This window comes from Cydia amplana, chromosome 26 (genome assembly GCF_948474715.1).
Source record: "Cydia amplana chromosome 26, ilCydAmpl1.1, whole genome shotgun sequence".
NCBI classification, from domain to species: domain Eukaryota; kingdom Metazoa; phylum Arthropoda; class Insecta; order Lepidoptera; family Tortricidae; genus Cydia; species Cydia amplana.
The window spans coordinates 4090469-4108696 of record NC_086094.1 but is presented as its reverse complement, the minus strand read 5'-3'; the positions used below and the strand labels follow the sequence as shown (position 1 = coordinate 4108696).

Sequence of the window (18228 nt, the reverse complement as noted above, 5' to 3'; positions counted from 1 at the left end):
TCACCGCTATCTAATAAAACGTTCACGAAACTATCGACACCCAATGATTTATAAACTCAAGATAGGTTATAGGCGTTCCAAAACTGAAGCGCTTAACTTGTGAAAAATTTGACAAGTTTCCTTTAGACGTGGCTGGACAAGCGAGAACTGTGTGTGAGAACGAGATGTAATGAGAAAACGAATCAAAAATAACAGATTTCTTCGTAGGCATAGAAATAAATATGGAAGTATTTTTGTGCTCCTCAAGTATGACTATAACCTATCTATGGTTATATAATATCATTGTCGACACCGTCCTGAAGGCCGTCATCCAAATGACGGCACCGCTTTTTTACGTTATATTGACAATCACGCCGTCTAGGCAAGGCCCCAACGTTATCTGTTCTCTTTGACGGCGCAGCAACTAGTATCATTTCTCTCTCCTCGCTCTTGTAAAAATGCCGTTTGTCAAAAAAGGACAACCATACTGTTGACAAGATGGACTTCAAATCAAGGTGCAGCTGTCACTGTTTCCACTTTTGTTTAGTGTACGATTAACAATGTGAATCCACCTTGCTGTAGCCATGTCGATAAAGTCATGTCGATAAACTATCGACATTTCTTGCAATTTTAATTTTACTTGAAAGGTTTAACGACAACTAAAATAAACAAAAAACGCTTCTATTCTTTATGGAGCTTATAAGATCACGATTTTATCGTCACGCCACAGCAAGGAACAAGGGCAAAGTTCGGATTTTTAATTACAATACACAAATACCTACTAAAATATGTGTTCCGCAATAATTGAATTATATTATGATATTATAATATATTCATTATCCATTAGCATTTCAATTATGTTTATTTTTAACGAAGATATTGAAGCTTCAATTAATCGCTATTTCGTTCCGCTGAGTAGCGTTTATCGATATTAGGTATAGCATGATTAAAATCGACTTTTCACATCCCTAAAAGAGCACACATATACGTTTTTACGCACACATACACAACTTGACACCACCTTAAACGGATTTTGTCCTTGATTTGAAGTCCATCTTGCCAACAGTATGGTTGTCCTTTTTTGACAAACGGCATTTTTAAAAGAGCGAGGAGTGAGAAATGATACTAGTTGCTGCGCCGTCAAAGAGAGCAGACAATGTTGGGGCCTCGGTGTGCTTGACGTTCTAACATAGACACATACATACAATGAAAGTAACCTTAAAAACTTGTTGCGTTGTTTACAAAACCCTAAAATTTTATGAATTAATTTGTTAAAGAGACGCACCTTGTATCCTATTTCAACGTTTGCCATAATGATAACGTATAAATAAAAAAAAATAAAAAAGCCTCTTTATTTCCTTAATTTTATATACATGCATCATTCCATTATCATTATTTCGTGTACAATATTATTATTTGAATTTAAATGTCGGTGTGAAAATATTATTATAAAGATATGAATTTAATGTAAATACCTATATATTTATTTATTTATTAATTCTAGTTTTAATTAAGGACCTCTTAACGAGTAAAGCCTTTAATGATAACGTATGCTTACGTTTATTTGAACACATATTTAACTGTTGTCATCGAAAAAAAACATAAGGTTACATTGAACTTGGAATGAGTTTTTAACAACGAGGATAAACGCAGAAAGCCTAACATAGATGGCGCTGCAATTATTTAAAAATAAACGTCATTAGATATGCCTAATCCAAATAATCATAAACCATACATTCCTGTTCCTGTTGTGAGCATGTTTATATAATCTGTGGCTTTATAACTTCTTTTGTTACTTGTTTTGTATTTCAGGAAAAACTATTACAAAATGCAACTTGTAGGGAAAATTAATATGCTAGCAACATTATTACGTTAGTTCGAAACCGAATAAAAATACTTTGCTAGATTAGTAGATTAACTTGTTTTAACGTAAGTCGTTTTGTTACAATAATAACAACAGAGTAATAAACCGTCTTTGATTTAAACAGTAGAAGTCAGCTGAGCTTTTTAATTTTTGTAAAACACAAAGATCAGGTTATAAAATACATGAAACGGAACGCATTTTGAAACACCCGGTGCGTGACACCCGGACCGTCTAAAACCGGTGTTTATGAGAGAATTTGAAACATGTCAATAAAAATTTAATAGTATTAGTGATTTATTTTACAATAAAATATGAAAAATAAGGAAGAGAATTTGAAATGAACGAACAAAAGACCAAGAAGACTAATATTATTTTGTATGTTGTATTGATATTTAGCTTACCATTACCATTAACAAATAACAGAGCCTCGGTAGAGAGTACCATTTTGTACCATCTGGAGTTGAAACTCTAGATCCATGGGGTCCCAGCGCGCATAAGTTGTTCGCAGAAATCGCGAAGCGTCTGGTTGACGTAACTGGTGACCGAAGAGCTGGCGGCTACCTCGGACAACGTATCAGCATTGCGATACAGCGAGGAAATGTCGCCAGCATCCTTGGTACAATGCCGCAAGGGGCTATTTTAGATTTAAGCTAGTTTTTAATTTCTTTTAGTAATACACTGTATATATCTTGATTACCATTATACATATACAAACATTCTAGGTAGTAATTTTACATGAACACAGCTGAAAAGCTCATTGTCCTAAAAGTAGTGTTTCACATTTAAAATGAGAAAAAAGCCTTTAACGCGAACGTTTAGTCATGAGAAAATGTGTTAAAATAAAACAGTACCTTGATTCGTCACTAGATGGCGTAAACATCAAGCGGTGTCCGGACGGGATGATCAAATCGACTGATTTGATCAGAAATGAAATTGGCGTCAATCTCCAATTTAAGATTTATGGTGATAATTGAGGTGATTAAAAAAATGCTCCAAAACGAAAATAGATAGCGTCACAAATTGGTATTCTTGCGTCCGCACTCCATTTTATCGGTAATATCGGTCATAATCGGCGAGCGAAATGGCGTTTACATCCGCACGTCCTGATTTGATCGGACAATTTCATCAGATTGGCGAAAAATTGTTCCCTTATTAACCTTAAAACATTACGTACAATACATTAAGTAAACCTTGCGCAGCTTGGGTGTAATTTATCTTTTTTATTATTATTCGTAGCCAGCACAAGCCCACACCGGAAGCCCCGCAACGGCGGGTATCGTTCTCCAAACCGTCCAAGCTCGCAAAGTTACAGTCGTCCTGGCAGCTGCCAGGCCAGCTGGCCAAGAGCTCTAGGCATGGAGCCACAGAGTAAGTATACATATAGTATAGTCGCCGCAACCACCGCAACCTAAGATCACATATTTGATAGTTACAAATTGACCCTTATATATATGATTTTAAGGCTATCAGTTAAACGGTAGATCTTAGCATCATATCTATAAGGGTGAATTCATACCTGTCAAATATGTGATCTTAGAAAGGAAACACTGTACCTACTGCAGTATACGAGGGGCGTTCAATAAAAAGTGAGAATGAGTATGTTATATACAACTTTTATTAAATGTTATTTTATTTTTCGACATAGTCACCTTTTAGCATAATACACTTAGTATATCTTTTTTCTAAACTTAAAATTCCATTTCTAAAAAAGGTTTCATCTTGAGTACTTGAAAAATCTTATATTGCAGCGACTACCGCGTCGTCGTCTTCAAATTTCTTGCCTCTTAGGTATTCCTTCAATCTCGGAAATAGGTAGAAATCACTAGGGGAGAGGTCTGGTGAATACGGAGGATGCTTAAGGATATCGAACCCAGCATCACGTATTGCAGCCATTGCAACGGCGGACTTGTGTGCCCGTGCATTGTCCTGATGGAACAACACAATTTTCGAGAGTTTACCTCGCCGTTTTTCACGGATCTAATTGCGCAATGTTGCTATTTGTTTGGCATATAAAGAGCCCGTAATAGTGGCTCCATGCTCGAGATACTCAATCACTACGACCCCTTTACCATCCCAAAAAACAGAGCCCATGACCTTACCGGCAGATGGGCCCACCTTGAATTTTTTCGGAGTTGGAGATGATGGCCTTTTCCATGTCATAGACTGCAGTTTCGTTTCAGGGTCGTAATGATGGAGCCATGTTTCGTCCATTGTTATAAATCGCGCCAAAAAAAGTTCCCGGTCTTGCTGTATCAGGTCCAAAGCTTCTTGACAAATCTCGACTCTAGTTTGTTTTTGCGTGTCAGTAAGCATTCTGGGTACCCAACGCGCTGATACCTTTTTCATACCCAAGGGTTCATGTAAAATATTATGCACGCTCCCCGTTGAAATCTTTACATTTTCAGCAATAAAACGAACCGTGACACGACGATCCGCCAAAACTAAGTTTTCAACTTTTTTCACAATTTCTTCAGTTACTGCTGTAGTAGGGCGTCCGGAGCGGGGGTGATCCATGGTCGATGTTCTTCCACGTCTAAATTCGGCGCACCAACGTGCGACTGTCGAATACGGAGGAGGATTAGACCTTAAAGTGTCCCGTAAATCTAAATTGACTTGGTCCATAGAAAAAAATATCAAACACAAGTATTTGATAACGGCGCGCAGTTCAATTTTCTCCATTTTCGCTAACGTACTCAATATCATCGCAAAGAAATCGCCGTATTTTTTTTTTAAACAAAGAACAGTTAGTTTTTTTTTTCATGGCAATCAGCTAGGTAGATTAGCTTTGTCGGCCAGTATTTACTTTCCTAATATTTAAAGAGTTTGCATCTCATTCTCATTATATATTGAACGCCCCTCGTACATAGAGTCTGTTCGAATAGAGAAGAGTCATGGAATGTACTGATGACTGGGCCCATACATTCCACGATTCTTCTCTTTCCGCACAGACTCTACAGTATAATAATCTTCAAGACAATTCCGTTAAAGCTTTGGTTTCCTCCGAAAGCGGTGCCGTCATATAGCGGCCGTCTCCATACAAATACTATTACGACATCCATATTTAGCCGTATTATTTAGTATGGAGACGGCCGCTATATGACGGCATCGCTATCCTAGGAAAACCGATCTTTAGCCTTATTTGACCCATTTTAATTTATTAGTTCTGTTATTGTGTATACGACGAAATGATGTTAAAAAGTGCCAATTGCGCACAACAGAGGGCGCTAAATAGGTCTCAACTTGTACTTGTATAGTTTAATAGCTAGGTACCTAGGTACGGTTTCTGTATTCCACTATTTTTAATTTTTTAAGAGCCCATCAATGTGCACACTAGCGCCACTGCTAAATAATCGTGATTATTTAAATTTAACGAGAAATATTTCAAAAAAGGAGGCCGCTACGTACCTGTACCTGTACCTACTACTGTATCTTATATTAAAGTACCTTTTGAATAATTTGAATACATCAAGCTAGTGTTTATGTTGCTGGATTAGTCGATCTATGAACTCATAACAAAAACGGCCGTTTTAACTTTGGACGCATAGATTGACGAATCCAGCAACATAAAAACTAGTTTGATGTATTCAAAAGGTACTTTAATATATAATACAGTACGTAGAGGCCTCCTTTTTTAAATATCATTCGTTAAATTTAAATAATCACGATTATTTAGCAGTGGCGCTAGTGTGCACCTTGATTAGGCTCTTAATGTTTGATTGAATGAACTTATGGAAGTTGGAAACTACATCATTGCATCAGGACCATCTACTTTGTGATTCAATTACTTATGTACCTAATTTAACGTTGTTGGCTATGTCTGTGTTGGTTATTGACTAGGTATTGCAAATATTGCGAAGCAGATATTAAATTTGTGCAGTTTTCAACGTTTTCATAAAAAATAGCTTACTGTTTGGCATAATAATTCATTATTCTAACTAAAGTGTAATTAACTATTGTTTCACAGAAAATCCACTCCAGTGCCTCATGCCTCTTTTTCTCGGCCTTCTAAATCTTCCTTGAAGCAAGGATCGCATAAAAAAACCACAGGAGTATGGTGAGTTCTGATAAAAGAAAGTAGATATATAATAGGTAACATATGTATTTCTCTATTCGCTAGGTGCACGACTGGTGCTGCCCTCATTTTGTCGGACTTTCTACGTTAAATCTTATGGAGTAAAATTAGTTCAAGCGGCTGCCGCTAGTACTAATGTCAGACATTCCATAAGATTACCTGTGTTTGTGACGATTAGCGCCACTTCCCCCTCCACCGACTGCGCACCTAGCCAATATAATACATTATTAGCACATAAGCTAAGCTTTGTATTAACGTCTGGATTCAATAGTCCTAATTATCGAGTAAAAAAACGGCCGTGGAGTTTTTTATTGTCGTTTTGGAAGCGATATATATCTCGTTCGCGGGATTCAGGGGGTTAACATAGCCATCATACATAGACTAATAATACTGCTTATTTTCGTAGCCCACATATAGCAATAGCGGATTTATCAGAACCGCTACTTGACACTAGATGTCACGAGTGTCGCGGCAAGCGAAAAGTGTTTTGCTCAACAATTTTCAAATAATATTATAACTGGAACTCTATTTTCAACTACTTCCACATATTAGTCGTAAATTGTTGATATATACACTTCGTGCTATTGTATTGTAATACGCGGATTAGACTCTCGCGCGAGCCACGAGACGAGCCGCGAGCCGCGCCACGAGACGCGAGTCCACCGCTTACACTCGCGTTTGGCTTGTCATTCGGTTATAAACCTTATGCCGTGCCGTTAGTGTTTAAATTATATTAGCTCGACGAGCTTGCCAGCCACGAAACGAGCCGCCAGCCCACCGCTTACACTCGCGTCTCGTGGCGCGGCTCGCGGCTCGTCTCGTGGCTCGCGCGAGAGTATAATTGGCCTATTATAGATATTAAGCTGTATTAGAGATACATTCAAGTAGACTGCACTCTCGCCTCCAAAAAACGTGTTTAGAAACTTTAGAACAATAGCTCGAGGGCGTCCTTAGGCCTTAGTCGCTTTCTTTCTTTAGGGCGACGATGAAGTGATCATTGAATAAATGTTATCATTGTTGCCACAGCTAAACAAGCCATGCTACTATTTTTATTAATATAAATGAATAGAATAGAATCTTTATTGCGCACATGTTGGTGTACAGGTCTTACTCTAAAGGTACAATAGTTACAACATGTTACCCTGCAAGGGTATTGCAATTACAAAATATAAAATATACACAATAAGAAAGGTACACAAATTTATAAACATCTTTTTCTATGCATATTAAATATAACAAAAATATTAATTTATTATCTTAGAATTATACTTATTTGCATTGAAAAACTCATCATTATATAGATTTTGCCGTGCTAGTAACTTCACTTAAGAATATTAAGTAGGAATAAGTGGGAGTTAAAACAAATTAAAATGTGTTAGATAATTTTTTTTATTACATTAAGTACATACAATAAACTTCATAACCAAAGAAACTATTTTTACTGAATGTCAACATTTAGGAGGAACTATTCTTAAGTGAGTTAATAAACTAGCCTACCGACCTACCTACTTTACCAATAAAAATGACATTTATTTTAATAAATATGGTAATAGTAGTGCCGGCCCGAGCCCTTGATCAGGGTAGAGCGAAATCGGGTTTTGGCGCCCTTCGTTGAAGTTTTTAAGCGTATTTTGGGCCCCTTTTTTCTCATTTGCCATTTTGGCGCCCCCCTTGCCATCCGGTGCCTAGAGCATCCGGGCCTGAATAGTATGGTACTTATCTACATAATAAGTGTATTTGATTTTTCTGTAATAATTTTTACACAATTTCACGACACAGTTAGGCGTTTTTAAAAACTGGGAGTGACATTACGTGACGCCTTTCCACTGCGCAATTCACCACACGACTGAGCGCAGGGGTGTGAATAAATGTGATTTTCACACCCATGTATCGGCCCCTTTCGCAGTGCTCGTATAGCATGATTAGCATGTCCTTACATAGTCCTTACGAAGTAATATAATAAGTCTATGATTTAAATATATAAAAGGATCGTTGATTGTGGATTCGGAAGTTAAACATCAAGATGGAAATTATATGTGAAATCCCATTAGAACTGACCCAAGTAACACACAATGAAAGCATAAGCAGCCTTATAATAAATAATAAATAAATATTATAGGACATTTTTACACAAATTGACTAAGCCCCACGGTAAGCTCAAGAAGGCTTGTGTTGTGGGTACTCAGACAACGATAGATATAATATACAAATATTTAAATACATAGAAAACAACCATGACTCAGGAACAAATAACTGTGCTCATCACACAAATAAATGCCCTTACTGGGATTTGAACCCAGGACCGCGGCTTCACAGGCAGGGTCATACCCACTAGGCCAGACCGGTCGTCAAGACGTATGCTTTCATGCTAGTCATCATAAATCACCATAAATCTAAAATTGGAGATTGACACCAATTTATTTTCTTATCAAAATGGTAGATTTGATCATCCCGTCTGGAGTGGCCTGTAGTCAGCATGTTCATTGTGTAACTGTACCTTTAAAAAAAAAGTATATGTCAAAGTCATCGAATGTCAGTTATCCTATGCTCAGTGTTGCCAAATCGTACCTTTTAGTACGGTTTTGCGTACTATTTTGGATCTTCGCGTACCTTTTTTGTACGCAGCGTACATCGTACTAAATTCGTACCTTTTGAAGTACGATAGTTTTGCAATTTTTTTTCGGTATGTTGGTTAATTCGGGGTAAAATTTCTAATTTGAAAATAATGGCAAACATAAAAAACTTGGAGGATACAACTAAACGGAGTAGCCATTAACAGGCTTTCCCCTCTGTCGAAAATAGGCGGCCAACGGTCATACACAATGTATGGACTGACGTTTATCTGACATGGCTATTTTTACGTTACGCATACATTTGACGTTCCCCTTCCCCGCAAAAATCGGCAGACTGTTTTGTACAGAAAATTACAGACATGGCGTCTCCGTTTGATTATATCCTCCAAGATAAAAAAGTACCATGTACATGTAGGATTGTATGTACGTACAAAAGCTGGAAGCGCTCTGGCAACACTGCCTATGCTACGAGTATGTCAATGTGCCATAAAATCCACAAAAAAAAAAAAGAGTATGTCAATGTCAGATGAAGGGATAATCATGGGATAATCAAAAGTTTTGCCTTCATATCAGGCGATTTGTTTTCGCAGTTTTAATATCACGAGGGTCAACTTGTAACTAGTTCATAGCGAATAACGCTATGGGGGGAACTAATAAAGCAGCGTATAAAAAACATCATTGGTCGGGCGGAAAAGCAAAACGGCGTCGAGTTCAAGCTGCCCTACTACACCATCATGGCATCAAGTCGTATGTATAGTTGGTAAACCAAATTGTCAGTAAATAAGAACAAAAAAACTATACTCATCCTTTTCTGGGTGCTAGTAGTAAGTAGTAAGGCAAAGATAGTATGATTCTCTCAGTCTATGTTTGAAATGAGAAGACAGTCCTTTGACCCATACTATGCACTTGAACGTGAAATAAAGCTATTACGGCTCTAATAAGTAAGTAATAAGTAAGTTCCGTAAGTTTGTCTATCTAATTTGAATTCTCCCCTCATCTACTCGAAGGTTAGCTGGAAGAGATCCCTTACAGGGATAAGTTCGCCTTTGTACCTTTATTTCTGTAAACATTATGTAAACCTGTGTTGTGTACAATAAAGTGATTACTACTACTACTACTACTAATCTACCACTGCTCAAAATTATTTTAATCCCTCTTCAATTTTAGCTATAATCCTACAAAAATTACCCACTCAAATAGTTCAGTACTATTATTTTATATTGCGGGTCGAGTTTATTTACCGATTAATATGATGATTTCAGAAGAACTGTGGCTTGGCGTACCACAAAAGTGAATAATACACTTATTATACCTGAACCGTCAAATGCCCAAGAGGTGATACTGATAAATGATGGTTCAACCAGTGATGAGTAAGTAAATTGACTAATAGAAATGTTAACACATTCACATACTCGAATGCTATAGCATTCGCATAGATTTTTGTTGACGAGGAATACAATATTTATTTTATATGGGAGGGCAGCTGACTCCCCGGGTTATTCCTACTAGTTACCACCAATTTATTACCATTGGTAACTAGTAACTACTGGGATTATTTTACATGGGTGACCGACACAAATCTCGCCTCAACTTTTAAACTCATTCTAAATTTATCTCTTAATTTTTAGCTGTGTAATAAGTCAAATCAGGACTTTTATCATGCTTGTGTGTTACTTGGAGTTTCCCTTGCTTATCTTACAAAAAGGACGTCATGAAAAGTAAAACGCCCTAAGGCAGAAAGTATTACTTTCAGTCCGTTCCAGAGATAAACAATGAGCCACTTTCAGAGCATGAGAAATGAAAAAGGTTTTCTGTTCTTCGTGCTGAAAGCGTCAACTTTCGGCACACTGCGCTAAACGAAGTTGCCAGCGGGCCTAGCAGTAGTGGATTTATGAGTACCGCTACTTGACACTAGATGTCACAAGTGTCGCAACAAACGAAAAGTTATTGCTATTTAACTAAACAATTTATAACTAATATTACAAGCGGAAGGAGTTGAAAATAGAGTTCAGGTTATATTAGTTGGTAATTGTTCTCGCGACACTCGTGACATCTAGTGTCAAGTACTTAGCGGTACTGATAACTCCGCTCCGCTCCATGTCGACTACGAAAATAAGCAGTATTTTGATTACATGCATGTCAAGGGGTAGAGTCAGACCAAGTTAATTCTACGGCGATTTTAATAGCACATACTGTGCAAGTATTATTTTAAACCTAATCATTTCGTAGAAGCAGGCGTGTCTCATTCCGCGATTTCGTCGCTTTGCTACAGGTAGCTAAAAGTACATCCGTTCGGCCCCAATTTTGGGGAAAGCCATAAGCCGCGCGTGGCGCTGTCGCCACCTAGCGGCCATATCTGTGCTGATCGTAATCGTAACAGACGCGTTTTGTTAGAGAGTGAGTCTTCTGTACTTAGTACTATTATTTATTCTGTGTAGAAGTTCGATTTATATCTTGCACATCACATACTGTGCTATCAAAATCGCTTCAAAGATATCTTGGCCTGACTCTAGCAGTCTATGTAGGTATTATTAGTCTGTGCCTTAAATATGAGTGTAAGTATATAATATACCAGTTATCATCAGCACAAGAAACAGAAATCGAGATGCGACATCTTCGACGATGACAGACGCTCGTCGGCGCTCTCAGGACTCGAAGCCTTCGCACCTCAAATATGGCACGTTCCGCAGGTGAGAGACACTATTTATTATTATTATTAATTCTTTATTTCAGATAATAATTTATCCATAGAATTGTTAGTTTGGCTTATGACTACGTTCATTACTTAACTACTACTAATTAAATAACTATTTAATTACTATTATATTGACCCAAAATTTCAAGAAGGTGCAATCCACCCTCTCTGCTATGACCTTAAGTATACTATTGTGACCGCCCCGCACCCGATACAATAGAGACGCTATTCGCTATTTAGTAGAGTAGTAAAACATCACTACATATGCAGTATAAAACAAAGTCGCTTCCCGCTGTCTGTCTGTATGTATGCTTAGACCTTTAAAACTACGCAACGGATTTTGATGCGGTTTTTTTGAATAGATAGAGTGATTCAAGAGGAAGGATTATGTATAATTTGTTAACCCGTGCGTCGCCGGGGCGGGTCGCTAGTTTAAGATAAGATATCGTTTATTTGCGTGAATTATGGTAGTTAACAGATGTTACATAGTTTTTATAGGTCACGACATAATTTAGCCGAATAACGGCGGCGGCGGTTTTTTGTTGTACAAAAAACGGCCAAATGTGAGTCGGACTCGCGTTCCAAGAGCTCCGTACATTAAGTGCGACTCACGCTTGACTGCACATTTCTAATTATAGGTAAATAAATAAACTTTAGCATTAAAAAAAAATAGGTTGTCATCTATGGGCAAAGAACTATTTTGTGATTTTTTTTCAAAATTTTAGACCAGTAGTTTCGGAGATACAGGGGGGGAATGGTCGCAAAATCTATTGTCAGCAGTACTGATAATAACGCTACTCGATGCCGACTACGAAAATACCTACCTAATAGGCGTTCTATGGAGTGTATGGCGGAAAACTGTTGTGTGAGTGAGCACTCTATGTATTTTTTAGGGTTCCGTACCAAAAAGGTACAAAAGGAACCATTATGGTGCGACTCTTTCCGTCCGTCTGTCACATTGTAACACTTTGAACTCATATTTAATTACACAAACGGGACGGGCATTTGCGTGTCGTGCCGTGGACAATAAACATTAAACTTTGACGGGTAGCTGCAATTTCTTTGTCTACCCCGAACATTTTTATAAACTAATTTCGGGTAGTTTAGTTGTGTTTTATTAATATCTCCGTTGACATTTGTTGGGACGTCAGTCTTTCCGTGACCACAGCTGGTGCAACTCAGCTGAAACGTCGGAATTAAAGGTAAAAACAATGAAATTATATCGCGGTAGACCCGTTTGTGTAATTAAATATGTCTGTCACATTGCTAAATATGTTATCTATGTTAATGCACACAGACTCTCGAAGCTCCGGCAATCTCAAGAAGACCCGTTACTCAGTCCGAGATGCGAGTCCAAGCCCATCGTGGTGGCGCGCTCCAGCGTCAACAGGAAGCGGTCGCCGCCGCCTAGGGACCCGCTCAGAAGTAGTATTAGTAAGTTGGGGAAAATCAATCGCTCTTACCCACTTGCAGCATCCCACTAACCCGGGGTTGAGCGGTTAATCCGTTAACCCAGTGTCAAATTGTACTGGTAACCATGGTAACTCCAGCTTTAACCGGTTAACCCCGGGTTAGTAAAATGGTGCAAGTGGGCCTTACTCTTACAATGGGCATAATGACAAATTTTGAAATCCCTTTGAATATTGTCGGTACACAAAACACGATAAAAGTTTGATAAAATGCTGCAAAACGAAAATACTAGCGTCACAAATTGGTATTCTTGCGTCTGCACCCCATTTTATCGGTAATATCGGTCATAATCGGCGGGCGAGCCAAATTGGCGTTTGCGTCCGCACGTCCTGATTTGATCGGACAATTTCATCAGATTGGCGAAAAATTATCTCGTCTGGACTCCACTTACTGCATTTTCCCCAGGTCCACCTGCCCACTCGGCGCCTCCCCAGCAGTCCCCGCTCCAGCGACCCGCAAGGCGGGTCCACCTCTCCCGAACAGAACCTGTACATCTCGACATTGAACCCAAGAGGTTCCCGTCTATGCTGTGGTGCTAGATATAGGCCCTAGCCACCCAGACCTCAATTCATTCCAATAAAAATTCAATTTTGGCTGTCAAAACAAAGCTTCAAATTTGAATGGAACAGGAGTCCTTTTTATAGGACTATGAGCAGCTAGAGGTTGAGTCCTAAACTAACCCTTCACAGGTTTTGCGTGGCAAAGTGTGGGGTGCCTATGAAAACGTCTTATTTTCATAGCAGAGTCCGTCTATTATTAGAGTTAGACCAAAATAAGCCTGCAACGATTTTGATAGCACACGCAGTACAAGTGTTATTTATACGTCACAATTTCGTAGAAACTTTACGTTTAAAATAACACTTGCACTGCGTGTGCTATCAAAATCTTTGCAGACTTATCTTGATGTAACTCTATATAAATTTTGGCAAAAAAATCATTTTTGGTACAAGTTTTTATCGCTGACTGTACTTATTTTTCCACAGGCAACTAATTAATACTCATCGAGACAATTCTAAAAAGTCTAAACACAATTAGGTTTCGTTGTATTATCACAGAGTTCCTATGGCCACCTCCTGTCTCCATCATCAGATCAGCTCGATGGTTTCATAATATTGCATTGCCAACCGACTTTCATATGTATGCAAATTTTCAGCTTCATTGGAAGTCTGGAAGTGGGTCAAATTTAACTTGCAAGAATTGACCCGTAACATACAAACTTACATAGATACATTGCAAGTTAATAAAATCTTGTAAAAGAGCGTAATGCAAGTCCACAATGAAAACTATACTAAATATTAAGAACAACAACGTATGTTCAACAATTTATTTTATTTTTTAATAACAGTATCAAGTCCCGTAAAAGAAATGAAATAAAAATAAAACCTAATTGTATCCTTTTCAACCGAACATAAAAATAAAATTAACACAAGTAATTATCTTAACTAGAAGTTTAAAAATAATGAATATAACTTTCACCATTGGAACGTTATGTAACGCAACATTATACAAAGCAAATACCTGTCATACGCCAACAACTTTAATAAGTTTTTTTTCTTTGCCTACATAGATGTTCGCGTCTTTTGAACTTGCCAAAGGTTAAAAATAACTATTTTACACTTATAATAGTTATTATGATGTAACAGAATTATTTTTTTGTCCTATTTAGTGGATTTATTTCTTTATAAAACTAAGTATAAGTTTTTTTGTAAATAATAATAAATGACATGAATTTAATTTCGTTTCCATTATTATAGTAGGATTTTATATTCTATGCCAGCGGTCGGCAACCCGCGGCCCGCGGGCCGCATGCGGCCCGTGAACCTGTCACTTGCGGCCCGCGAGCCACCCTGGCTATTTTGTATGTAATATTGAAAAACGACAATGTCTGATAAAGTCATAAATATTAACAAAGTGCGGCCCGCGTCAACTTCGTTAACTACTATGTGGCCCTTGGCTGCTAAAAGGTTGCCGACCGCTGTTCTATGCAATCCTCGACGTAGTTAACTTTTTCAACCAATGTGTATACTTACGTTATGTTATGTAGCTCAATGTAGGTACTTAATTATTTCCCGAATATCCCTACATCCAATTTTTTAAGGAGGAATGGATTTTTCTTTCCTTATTTTTAACGAGTCATATTCGCCTCCAAATTATAAGTTTCAAAAATTCATTGGTAGTTTTTCCGAATGTTAAAATGCATTGTGCCTTACATCGTAGTAGCTTCAGGAGTTAAACTTTGCAGCACGGCTTCTGTTCCTTGTTGTCGTTTTCCTTATCCTGAAATTAAAATAAAAACGATAAGTACTTTCATTTACGAAATAGTACCTAAGCGGGCCACAGACCATCAGTTTTAACTGTTCAATGTAATCCAGTAACATGTACATATGCCATAGGGGCTATTCATAAATTACGTCATTTCAAGGGGGGGGGGGGACATCGGATGATGGTAGCCTGACGTAGGAGGAAACGGGGTCATTCGAATCATGATTTTAGGGGGGAGGGGTCAAAAATAGATGACGTAATTTATGAACAGCCCCATAGTCAAGAGTTTAGAATGAAAGAATGATCAATGATGATTGAATGCTGAGTGAGAATGTATGATCCCTGCATGAATGAATGAATAATGGATAGATGAATGAATGAATAAATGGTTTGTAAATAAAAATAGAATGAAAGGATGAATGGAAGATAGATGAATGAACGATAAATAAATGATGAGTGAATGAATGTAGTACCTTCTGGCAGCAGCGGCGGGCGACGCCGCATGAAGTTATATTTTTTAAACTGGAGCGAGTTGTCACTTTTTTTGCCATACTAATTTGAACCTTATCACCGAGACAGAAAGTTGTTCGTACCAGACTAGAGAAAACGGTCCACTTGAGATAGAAAAACCCGAGCCCTGTGTCTCACTCGCACATGTTGCCAATGTTAAAAAGATACCATTGCGGTAGAAATTATATCATTAAACTACTGAATTTAATTACCTTCTTATACAATTTTAGTGCTATATTCAGATTACAGTTCTGATATATTTTAAGTAATTTGTAAATAATTATGATGCCAATATTATTAACTGATTAAACCAAGCGCATACACAGCAAAAAAAACCTAAATTTTAGTATGGTAGGATTTGTAGTAACTTTAAATATTAATTGGTATCCCCAACTTGATGACATTTCTTCAAAACACGTGAATGCATTTCTTAAAAATTGTGAAGAAATGTTATGTTAAAGGTTGTTGGAGTGAAATAATTGCTAATTGTGGAATATTGTTTCACAAGAAAGCCACAATTATTACATTTTACTATAAAAATACAAGACAACATTGTCAAACTCATTAGGGTGACTATGATGTCGGCACGTTGTGAATCGGTCTCACAGAATTCTTATAATTAACGTAGGCAATGTAAAAGTAAGTTTAACTTAATAGGTATGTCTTTATTTCGGCATGTTTAATTTAAGATTTGTTATAGAATACCTAATTGAAGGGATGTTTACAAAAACAACATAACTGATTAGAGCGGTTGTCATTTTTTTTAAGAACATGTTAATCGTTTCAGGTGTCAACCAGTGTAGTCAGTTATGTTGTTTTTGTAAACATCCCTTCAATTGCCAAAATTAAAAACCAAAGTGCTTAACTCCTTAAACATTACAGACTCTCATTTATACATAATATTTTGTTACGGAAAAGGTGTGTCAAACTGTTTATATATATGCAATCGATTCTTTATAGGTAGGACACATTTCCGTCAATGGAAAAAAGGCACCAACTTTAAAAAAAACGTCATATTTGCTAAACAGATCTTCAATGACGCTTACACTTAAAAAAAGCTGAAGTGGACAAAAGGGAAGCCTACCTTTATGAACATACCATGAGTGAGTGCTAAAGAGGCCGACTACAAATGAAAGAAAAAACCCAACTACTTAAAATTTCACTTTATTTAGAAAATGTCACACCCTACTGATATATTTCATGTTATCCTAATATCCCACATACAGATGTCTTATGGTCACCCTAATTAGAACGAGATGCAGGGCTCTAGTTTGACTTCTCATGTGGACACACTTTTTGGTCAATGTACTCGATCCAGTTTATTAACTCTAAATCCGTGCGACGCCGTCGCACACGCATATGCGTCTCGGGTTTTTGAAAATTAGCTCTATTGCCGCTATTTTTACATTTCAGTTGTATAATCAAGAGTTTAGAATGAATGAATGATCAATGACGATTGAATGTATGAATGGATAGAGGGATGAATGAATGAATGGTTTGTAAAAACAGAATGAAAGAATGAATGGTTTGTAAAAATAGAATGAAAGGATGAATGGAAGATAGATGAATGAACGATAAATAAATAATGAGTGAATGAATGTAGTACCTTCTGGCAGCAGCGGCGGGCCTTGCCGGCGAGCGGGCGGTCGCGCTCGTCCCACACCACGACTCCGTCGCACGCGCATATGCGCTTCGGGTTCTCGAACACGCCGGCAGAGCGCGCTATGATGCCGCACGCTATTCTGTACATTCAGGAATATATTTTTCTCAAAAATAGACGACAAAGTCGACGTTGCCGGTTAAAAAATAGGTCGCGAAGTGCGTAGTTTATGGTCATTCAAAAAATTAAAAAATAAACAAAAATAAAACCAAAATATAATAACTTAATATAATATCTTTTTTTAAAAAAAGGAACCGCCTTCAAAAAACCAACCCACTGAAAAGCACAAAATAATTTTTATATGGCACCCCTATACGTCTCCAGTTCCTATCCCGTCGTAAAGCAAATTTCTGCCAAAAAGTAATTAATACCTAATAATAAGAAAATTAATAATCATCCAGGTAATTACTTAGTTTTTGCAGTCGGTGCCAAACCAAAATGGTTGAGAACCGATATTTTAGACAACGAAGAACTGCACTTACTTGCATTATAAAGACATACTTAGTTTACTCATTAATTTAGTTCTTGTAGGTACTACTTACTCGTATTTTTTTGCTGAATGGTAGTAAAGAATGTTTTTGTTGGTTTGGCACCGCCTTCAAAAACTAAGTAATGGCATAGGTCCATTAAACAGCCAAACAGATGATCAGCACTTATTATTATAATGTTGGTACCGCGACTATTTAGGTGTCTCAAATACGGTTTACAAACTTACGGTGGGCCGCTGTCTCCGTCTATCTGGGAGCGGGGGCTGGAGCCCTGCCCCAAGTCGTCGGCGCGCTCCGTGATGGCGATCGAGCGGCCGATGATGTCCGATATCTGCCAACATTTCAATCAAAGAGTAAAGTAAGTATAATAGATTTAAAGGGTGAATCAACTTTTTCTTGTCATTCGTTGCCATGGTTACGTTCTCCTGGGTCACTCTTTAAAACCAGATTTTTAGGCATTTAAATTCACTAAACACGCTTTTTTGTGATACTTATAAACCCTTTCCATAGAGGGTCGTCTACCAAGCGTGTCAGAAGAAAGTGGTGTACAATGTCTTCTAACAATCTATGCTACTATTGTCTCTTGGCTAACCGGACAGAATAACAACAAAAAATAGTTGATCCACCCTAAATCATCAGACCAGCTTAACAGCGC

General features: G+C 37.6%; 1 protein-coding gene across 1 annotated transcript; it reads left to right on the top strand.

Moving 5' to 3' along the window:
• The first annotated feature begins 9096 nt into the window (after nucleotides 1-9096).
• Nucleotides 9097-13192, top strand: LOC134660047 (uncharacterized). Its single transcript, XM_063515747.1, has 4 exons — nucleotides 9097-9235; nucleotides 11074-11178; nucleotides 12481-12617; nucleotides 13059-13192. The coding sequence occupies exons 1-4, from the start codon at nucleotides 9129-9131 to the stop codon at nucleotides 13190-13192; spliced, it is 483 nt and encodes a 160-aa protein (XP_063371817.1). The 5' UTR covers nucleotides 9097-9128.
• Nucleotides 13193-18228: the final 5036 nt, after the last annotated feature.